We start from the raw sequence: 9,748 nt of genomic DNA on the forward strand, positions 1-9,748 counted from the left end.
CTATTTCCCTGTTATTAAACATTTGGGTTGTTTCCAGTTTCTGGACATTGTGAGTAGGCTGTTATCAACATTTCTGCAGAAATCTTTCAGCTGGGTGCGGTGGCTCATGCCTGTAATCCCAGCACTTTGGGAGGCCAAGGAGTTAGGTGGATCACTTGAGCTCAGGAGTTCCAGACCAACCTGGCCAACAAGGGGAAACCCAGTCTCTACAAAAAATACAAAAATTAGCCAGGTATGGTGGCAGGTGCCTGTAATCCCAGCTACTTGGGAGGCTGAGGCAAGAGAATTGCTTGAACCCTGGAGATGGATGTCGCAGTGAGCCAAGATCTCGCCACTACACTCCACCCTGAACGACAGATCCCCTCTTTAAAAAAAAAAGATATCTTAAAAAAAGAGAGTGACAAGGTCTATGTTATCCAGGTTGGCCTGGAACTCCTGAGCTCAAGTGATCCTCCGGCCTGAGTCTCCCACAATGATAGGATTATAGGCATGAATCACCATGCTTGGCCAACAGAAATCTTTTCATGGGCATGTTAAAATTAGTTATTTCAACATATACTGCAAGGGTTCAGAAACTCTGACAAATACTTTTGGGTTCTGAGACGGAGTTTCCCTTTGTCGCCCAGGCTGAATGGAGTGCAACGGTGTGATCTCAGCTCACTGCAGCCTCCACCTCTGGGTTCAAGTGATTCTCGTGCTTCAGCCTCCTATGTAGCTGGGACTATAGACATGCGCCTCCATGCCTGCCTAATTTTTGTATTTCCAGTAGAGATGGGCTTTTGCCATGTTGGCCAGACTGGTCTCGAACTCCTGATCTCATGTGATCCACCCACCTCAGCTTCCCAAAGCGCTGGGATTACAGGCGAGAGGCACTGAGCCCAGCCAACGCTATTCAAATAGTAAAACTGCAAACATCTGTACATGGCAGATGGATTTTTCTGGCATTTATGTATACTGGAATAACCATTCACATGCATTAACATATGCTTTGTCTAAAATCATGCCAGCCTTTAAAGAAATCCAATAATAGGTTTAAAATAATCTGATAAATTCCTTCACTTTGTTCAAAATATTTCCTGTGATTTTCCTAAATGTAAACACTAATGGGGATGATTTTGAGCTCATCTGTTATACTAAGTATTGGCTAATTTTTTAGCATAGGCATTCTTGTTCAGTCATCTTCTTCCAAGTATAATACTTCCTCTTCTGGACAGGCCCTGACTCCCTACTCCGGTTCCCTGTGGCCACAATCTTACCTCCTCTGACGTCAATATCCATTCTCTAGAGTGGAGGGCAGAACATTCTCGTAAGATAAGATAGAAAACTGATCACCTTCACCTCTTACCTCTTTCACTAAACTTTAATCAGTTTAACTAATCATGTGTATAAGAAATTATGTCCACAGGATTGTAAAGGAGAGGATGTTTAGAAGTACTGAGGGATGCTGTTTTATAAGGCATGTGAAGACTGGGGTCCAACATTCCCCGTCCCATGTAAATTTTAACCTCAATAAAAACAACAACAAAACATCAGATAACTTCTCTTAGACAGAAGAGAGGATGACATCTACAAGGTGTGACTTAAGATTACAAAATAACATCAAAAAACCCAAGTAAAAAGGCAGTTTCCACTAAGTACAACTGCCTATACTTCTAAAGAGAGGCGAAGTATTATTTTTTAAAAGCTTGCCATTGGGAGAATATTCTATATCCACACACACACACCCCCATCCTAATTTCCAATCCCTAATGGGAAAGCCCATATGTAAAATGGATTGCTTTCTTCTGATTCTGAAGGCAGAGGAGACCATGATTTTTTTTGTTTGTTTGTTTGTTATGACGATATAATACATGGTGTTAAATGTAGTTATGGCACAGACTATGATACTGTGTTTTCTTTTACAAAGCATAGCATGTTCCTATACCAGATATTTGATTATTTCCAAGTGACTAAGTACTTACGAGCTGCTTTGATCTGTCTCTGTGTAGCCTTGTATCTCACATGGCCAAGTCCAAGAACTGCATAATGATCTTGGTTCTGATAAAGACACAAAAGGGAGTCAAGTTTGAGATGGAGCCAATATATTCCACCCCTGTGTTCTGGTACTTTAATACAGCATTTCCCAAAGTGACATTGCATCAGGAGTCCAGTAAGAGGTTCCGCATAAAACAGGTTCTATGGTTACGTAAAGTTGAGAAATGTTCATTAGGTCAGGTGCCATGGTTCATGGCAGTAATCCAGTGAGGGAAGGTGTTCTCTTTCCAGGCCCACAAGGAGGCATAGTTTTAAGGGCAAGAACCTTCCCAGTGCCATGTCCCCCTCCCATGCCTCTTCATCTGGGAGATTTAACGGTCTCTGTTTTAATTTTTCTGGGAGCAGGAAGAATCAAAAGTCAATCACTCCAGCAGAAGTTCTAAGGAACTCCTTTCATTGGCCAGGGGTCTTGGAGAAGGTGGGGGTTCCTCCCAGGTTAAAAGTCCTCCTCCACATCCCTTTGGCCTCCATGTTTGGATCCCCTTCCACACACACTCTCTCTTGTGGAAGCTTTCTCTCCTTTTTCTCTTTCTCTACCTAAATAAATCACTTTCTGCAAACACTTTGGGGTCCGGTATTTACTTTACGGGTGCACTGTGCCGTGGCTTCCTCTCTCATTCTTGAGAGAGCGAGGGACCAAGAACCTTGGAGAAACGTCCTCTCAGGGAAGCTGAGGGCTCCACTGAACCCCAACACCAGCACTTTGGGAGGCCCAGGTGGAGAACTGCTTAGCCCAAGAGTTTGATACCAGCCTGGGCAACAAAGCAAGACCTCTGTCTCCACAGAAAAATTTTTAAAAAATTAGCTGGATGTGGTAGTTCCAGCTACTCAGGAGGCTAAAGAGGAGGACTGCTTGAGTCCAGTAAGTAGAGGCTGCAGTGAGCTGTGATCATGCCACTGCACTCCAGGATAGGCAACAAAGCAAGACCCTGTCTTTAAAAAAAAAAAAAAAAGATAAACGTGGACTATTTATATAGCCTCCTTGATGAAGCGTAGGAAAGGCTCTGAGAAGTCCTATAATTAGATTTAAAAAATAAATAGAAACCTGTAAAACCCAGATTTTTCCAAATTTGCATGACCAAAGACCGCTTTGTCTTAGCACCTACTGACACCTAGTGCCATCCTATGGTACTTATGGCTCAATGTTCTTGATTATTCACTTATTATGTCACTGGAATATAGGTTATGTAGAAGCAGTGGTACTGTCTTCTTCAGTACAGTATCCTTGGCACCTAGAACAGTGTCTGACATGGTGTTTGATCCATATTTGATGAATGAAAATAAATTGAACAAGTGAATGAACCCTGCTACCTTGCTGTGATACAATCTACTTCTTTGTAGACCAAAGACCTTTTCCCTCTTGTAGATCTCAACATTCCCCACTTCTGTCTTCTCCCGACTCTGCCTTCTCCTCAAGTTACTATCTCCTCTCGTTTTCTTTACTACCCAGCTTTGAAAGAGTATTTTACACTTCGGTTCTACTTGATCTCTTCCTAATCCCTTCTCATCCACTGCGATCTCCTGCCTTCCCAATCATTTTACTCAAACTGCTTTCAGTGAGGACACCGAAACTTTTAGTTTGCCAAATCCAGTAGTTTTTAAAATAATTTTTCATGTTATGTGATTGACCCTGTTCTGAAGCAGTAACACAGGTGAGTCTTTTTCCCTCTTTTGTTTTTTCTTTGAGACAGAGTTTCGCTCTTGTTGCCTAGGCTGGAGTGCAATGGTGCCATCTTGGCTCACTGCAACCTCTACTTCCTGTGTTCAAGCCATTCTCCTGCCTCAGCCTCCAGAGTAGCTGGGATTACAGGCATGTGTCTCTGAGCCTGGCTAATTTTGTATTTTTAGTAGAGAGGGGGTTTCACCATGTTGGTCAGGCTGATCCGCCCGCCTTGGCCTCCCTAAGTGCTGGGATTATGGGTGTGAGCCACCATGCCCGACCTCTTTTCCCCTCATGAGTCTTGTTCCTCCCTTAGTTTCTGGAAAAGTATGGTGCCTGATGTTTAGGAAGTCTTTTTTCAAATAACAAAGTGTCTTTTTCTTTGTTTTCTTTCTATTTCTGTCACCCTTCTCAGTATCTTTTGCTGTTTTTCCTCCTCTTCCTATCCCATAATATCCATGCTCCTCAATGGTCAGTGTTTTTCTTTTAAAATGGATCAGGTGGTGAGCGAATCAGCTAACACTTTCTGAGCACTTATTTACTTTTCTCTGTGCTTTATATACATGCCTTAGCTCATTCAGTCCTCTAAACAACCAATGACATAAGAACTCTTATTATCCATTATTTGTTTGGCATTTATCATGCGGCAAGTACTAAGTTACGTGCTTTATATGCATCATTTTATTAATCCTCAAGATAATCCTTTGAGCTGTTAACAATGTCACTGTAGCAACATGGGAAATGAGGTACACAGGTATCTGGGAACCTTTCCAAGGTCCCAGTGCACCAAATGGCAGAACCAGATTTGAATTCAGGTACTCCAATTCCACAGCATAGACATTTAACTATTATACAAGTACCTATTAAAGCATTATCTATTTGTCTATACTTTTGTCCCTTGGTGATGTCATTCAATTCCTCACAGCAACCACCACTATGTACCAATGACTTCAAAAAGTCTTTAGCTCTAACTCTTAAAAGAGTCACAGACCAATTTCTAACCATCTACTACACAGCTTCATCACTACGGTACCAAAACCTCAGTCTTCACATAGCCAAACCTGGACACAAACAGCACTTCCTGCAAACATTCTTATCCTGCATCCCAGCATTGGTTACTGACTTCACACTCTAGCAGGTCACTCAAGCCATAGTGCTGGGGAGGATTTCTGAATACTTCCTGTTCTCTTGTGCCACACAGCCAACACCAAAGCCTGTCAACTCTACCTCCAAAAAAGGCAAATCTGACCCTCTTCCTCAAAACCTAGCCACGTAGTAAGTTCAAGGATTCAGTCACAGGCCTGCCTTAGTGCACTAGCCCTGTAATAATAAATTATTCACTTCCCCTCCACTTTCTTCCCTGCTTTCAAGCAATTTTCTGTACTGCCAAGGGAATTACTTTTCTAAAATTAGCTAAGAAACTTTTGATGGCTTTTTGCTGTCCCAAAAATAAATTTTAATGCCTTCCTTAGCATAGTATAAAAAGGACACAGCAGAGTTTGGTCTAGAGCCCCTTTTAAGGCCTCATTTCTCACCATCATACTGCATGTCCCCATCCTACTCCTCAATCCCTAAAGAGGCACTACATATTCTTTTACTCCTTTGTGTATCTATTCCTTCTGCCCAGAACACCTTTCTCACTTCTCTGCTTCACCAGTTACCACTCATCCTTTTAAGACCAGTGTAAACATTATCTTTTCTGTGAATTCTTCCTGGATTTCTCCAGCAGAGATAGTATCTCATGGCCAGTGCTAACTCACTCAAGGCTTAGTAATGAACAGATGCTAAATTATAGTTATCTTACTGAATCATCTTAAAACATGTTTTTTTTTTTTGTTTTTTTTTAATGGAAAACTCGTAAGAAAATTGCCTAGGTCTAACAAAGCATCTGATTGAACAAAATACTCAGATATTAAATACCTTCCAGTCTTTGGGATCAAGGGTTTTCAGCATGGGAAACTCTTCCAACTGCAATTCTTCATCTTCTGATTCCTCGGATAACTCTTTCTTATCCTCCAGTTCCTGAAAAGAGGCAGAAGCATTTCTGTTTCTCCTCTTAACAAAAGCTTCAAACCATCTTCCCACAGGTTCAACTCGACAGAGTGTAGAGGCTGTGATTAAAAGTTGTTAAGAGAGGCTTTAATGTATTGCATGAAATAAATCTGTTTCAAAGCAATAAATTTTTTCAGGAAATAAGGTCAAAACAGTGACCCCACCAGAATATTCTTTCAAAACCACCAACTAAGAAAATAATTGCAGTATCCAGTTTACATGTGGGTTAGCAAGAAATTATCTTTCCTAGTATTTACAGAGTATTTAATCAAACTCTCCCAGTTACCTGACAAAATAAAACTTAGCAATGTCAACAATAAATCAGTACTTTTCTGGGGATATGTTGGAAAGGTGACAAACAGGAAGAAGGGTTGCAAACTGCTTGACTTTTAGATGAATAATTTTAATAAAACAATCAATAGTGATAAATTGTCACCAAGAGCTAGCCTCACCAAAAATAAGAAATCTAAAAACAACTCAAACTATCTTTTTTCTTTTCTTTTTTTGAGATGGAGTTTTGCTCTTGTTGCCAAGGCTGGAGTCCAATGGTATGATCTTGGCTCACTGCAACCTCCACCTCCTGGGTTCCAGCAATTCCTTTGCCTCAGCCTCCTAAATTACTGGGATTACAGGCCCCCACCACTATGTCCATCTAATTTTTTACATTTCTAGTAGAGATGGGGTTTTGCCATGTTGGCTAGGCTGGTCTTGAACTCCTGACCTCAGGTGATCCACCCACATCGGCCTCCCAAAGTGCTGGGATTACAGGTGTGAGCCATGACACCCAGCCAACTCAAACTATCCTAATTATTAAAATCTTGATATAGATCTCAAAAATTTTAAGGATTCAGGCCGGGCGCGGTGGCTCAAGCCTGTAATCCCAGCACTTTGGGAGGCCGAGGCGGGTGGATCACGAGGTCAACAGATCCAGACCATCCTGGTCAACATGGTGAAACCCCGTCTCTACTAAAAATTACAAAAAATTAGCTGGGCACGGTGGCACGTGCCTGTAATCCCAGCTACTCAGGAGGCTGAGGCAGGAGAATTGCCTGAACCCAGGGGGTGGAGGTTGCGGTGAGCCGAGATCGCGCCATTGCACTCCAGCCTGGGTAACAAGAGCGAAACTCCGTCTCAAAAAAAAAAAATTTTAAGGATTCACTAATTTGTTCTGAAAGCAATTTTCCAAGCAGCAAATGGGGATTTACTAATGCAGTAGAACAAGCTCTCAGTCTGAAACCAGATATTCTGGACAGCAGCTGTGACCTGTAAAATGGGAACGATAGCTATCTCATTCAGTTCCTAGGAAGACTGAATGAGATGATAAAACTCTCTGAAATCACAAACTCACAGTAAAGGTATCATCTATTCCTGGGAAGTGGGGGCTAAATCACTGTACATGTGTATATCAGCAATTCAAAAAACGAAAATCCCTGAACAACTTAATTTTAATTTCATATTCCATAAGAAAGCAAAAAGTTTTAATCTATCTAGTAATGAATAACTCAACTCAGATGGAAGTTTTCCCTAGGACTTAATAGTCACAGTTTAAGAAGACAACTGACTTTTCATGTTTTAGTTGGTTTGCGTAATTAAGATTTCCTCCACCTTACACAGGAGAGAATTAAAACACTCTGTAAAAAAAGGTACCACCTATGTAGTATGGGTGTGTGGCTTTTAGAACATTGCCTTTTAGGCCTTTTCCTCTAGTTGTAAGCGGCACGGAGACACAAATGCAACACGTGCCATGCGTTAAAATCACATTTAACAGACGCCTATGTGACTGGCTATGAGAATTACTGTAGATTACTGGAACTGAAAACTCTTAAGTTTACAATACTCATGACTCTCCTGGGCCATAAATCTAAAACCTACAGTAGCAGGACAAGTTTCACTTGTAATAACTGCCTTTCAAAGTCTACGCGGATCTTTTCAGCAACAAAGGCGAGGATCTTTTAACGCTGAGTATGAGGAGCGAGTGTGACATTTAAAAAATAAAGCCGGAGCAAACGTAGAGAGGGAGAAAGGTGTTTAAAGAGACCGCCAGCAGCAAAGCTTTGTACGACCCCAGGCATGCGGGATGCTCGCTGCGCCTACTCTTCTCTTTCCGCCGTAGGCAAGAAGATGCTTACAAGAATCTTTCTAGGATACTGGGGGGTTCGGTCCCGAACTGCTCAGTCCAATCCATGAGTCAGCAGCGGCGAGAGGAGGAAGCAATGATAGGAGCAAAAGGAAGGCACCCTCACCCTCCTTCCTTCCAATCTGGGATAGGATTACTTTGAAACACTGAGCAAAAAGGCACTCGTCACGGCCCCACACGGCCCTGGAGCTAGTTGCCCGGGTGAGAGAGCCCAGGGTTGCAGAGGCGGAGGACCGAGGAAGGGGCGGCTAAGGTGGGAAGGAACTGGGGTTGGGTGGGCACTTACCAGAGGTCAGAGCGTGGGTGATGGCGGTGCCCTGGCCGTCCGCGGCGCTTGGCAGGAGCAGCATGATGGCGCCGGGCCTAGCCCGGTGGGCGCAGCGGGTCACGTCCCGGGCGGAGGGCGCTTAGGGTCCCCTCCAGCTCTACCTCTCAGTCCCAGCCTCGCGTCTTGGCTCCACGACGCCTAGGAACCGGCGCATGGAGACGACCAACAAACACTTCCGGGATGGAGCTTTCGTGATGCGGCCGCCAATCTCACACCTTCCCACCCCCGCTAACGTGTGCGGCAACTTGGTTTCATACTGACTCAGATCCGACTGGAAACCAAGTCGCACGAGACAATGGTTCCTAGGCTCATCAGTTTTCCTGAAAAAAGGTTATTTTCGGCCGGGCGAGGTGGCTCAAGCCTGTAATCCCAGCACTTTGGGAGGCCGAGGCGGGTGAGTCACGAGGTCAAGAAATCGAGACCATCCTGGTCAACATGGTGAAACCCAGTCTCTACTAAAGATACAAAAAATTAGCTGGGCATGGTGGCGCGTGCCTGTAATCCCAGCTACTCAGGAAACTGAGGCAAGAGAATTGCCTGAACCCAGGAGGTGGAGGTTGCGGTGAGCCGAGATCGCGCCATTGCACTCCAGCCTGGGTAGCAAGAGCGAAACTCCGTCTCAAAAAAAAAAAAAAAAAAAAAAAAAGGTTATTTTCCACGTCCTGGTGCAATACGTAGAACATAACCTTTAAAAGCAGCTCTTTTTATATTATCTTTAAGTTCTAACTGCTTTACATATTAATCTGAAACTAATCAGTGATTTTCCCAGGAGCTCTACACCTTTAAGTAAAAACTGAAAATACTGGTGTGAACCAGTATCGACTAGTATATACATCTGTGGAGAATTATGTACGTGTATTTGTGATACATTTGCGCTTAACTTGATAATAGCAGCGAATATTTGTCATGCCATTACTATTTGCCTGTACTGTATCTTTCATTACTCAAAACCTCTCTCTAGTGTTATATTCTATTCTAAGGCCAGCAATATTTTTACCCTGTTTTAGTGGAATGAAGTTTTCTTTCAGGATATTCCCAATTACAGGACTCTGGGACATAATTGTTTATTGCATAATAAAATCAACTGTATTCTTACTATATGTTCCCTTCTCTAACTGCTGTTCAAAGCAAAAACTAGCAAAGGAAAACCAATGGGTTAAAAGGCTCACCCCCAAAAGGAGCATCTGAAACATGTTCAAAAAAATAAACTTGATGTGACACCCTTTAGCAAGGACCACCAGAAATTAGTAAATTATCCTCTAATTTACTAATTTCATTATATTTTCACAATTAAACAAGTTTTATACACACACACACACACACACACACGTTTTATCGCTCTTCTCGGCCTTTTGGCTAAGATCAAGTGTAGTATATATATGTTCTGTAGAGACAGGGTCTCCCGATATTGCCCAAGGTGGTCTTGAACTCCTGGCCTAAAGGAATGCTCCTGCCTCAGTCTTCCAATGCTCTGGGATTACAGGTGTGAGTCACTGTGCCAGGCCAATTAACTATATTTAATTGGTCTGCATATCTG

The 9,748-nt window shown here is 42.7% G+C and overlaps 1 protein-coding gene across 5 annotated transcripts in view; it reads right to left on the minus strand.

Moving 5' to 3' along the window:
- The window catches only part of DNAJC2 (DnaJ heat shock protein family (Hsp40) member C2), a 34,190-nt gene extending 25,749 nt beyond the window's left edge, over positions 1-8,441 (minus strand). For 3 of the 5 annotated variants that reach the window (XM_054237856.2, XM_002751680.6, XM_009002591.5), the window contains exons 1-3: positions 8,170-8,441; positions 5,615-5,805; positions 1,962-2,037 (exon numbers count right to left, since the gene is read on the minus strand). In XM_054237856.2, the coding sequence (XP_054093831.1) occupies positions 1,962-2,037; positions 5,615-5,805; positions 8,170-8,233 (331 nt within the window). In that variant the 5' untranslated portion in view covers positions 8,234-8,441. The remainder of the gene's footprint in view (positions 1-1,961; positions 2,038-5,614; positions 5,806-8,169) is intronic. The other 2 variants (XM_078343065.1, XM_035255041.3) reach the window with 1 other exon arrangement.
- Between the last annotated feature and the right edge of the window lie 1,307 nt (positions 8,442-9,748).

Source organism: Callithrix jacchus, chromosome 11 (assembly GCF_049354715.1).
Source record: "Callithrix jacchus isolate 240 chromosome 11, calJac240_pri, whole genome shotgun sequence".
Taxonomy (NCBI): Eukaryota; Metazoa; Chordata; class Mammalia; order Primates; family Cebidae; genus Callithrix; species Callithrix jacchus.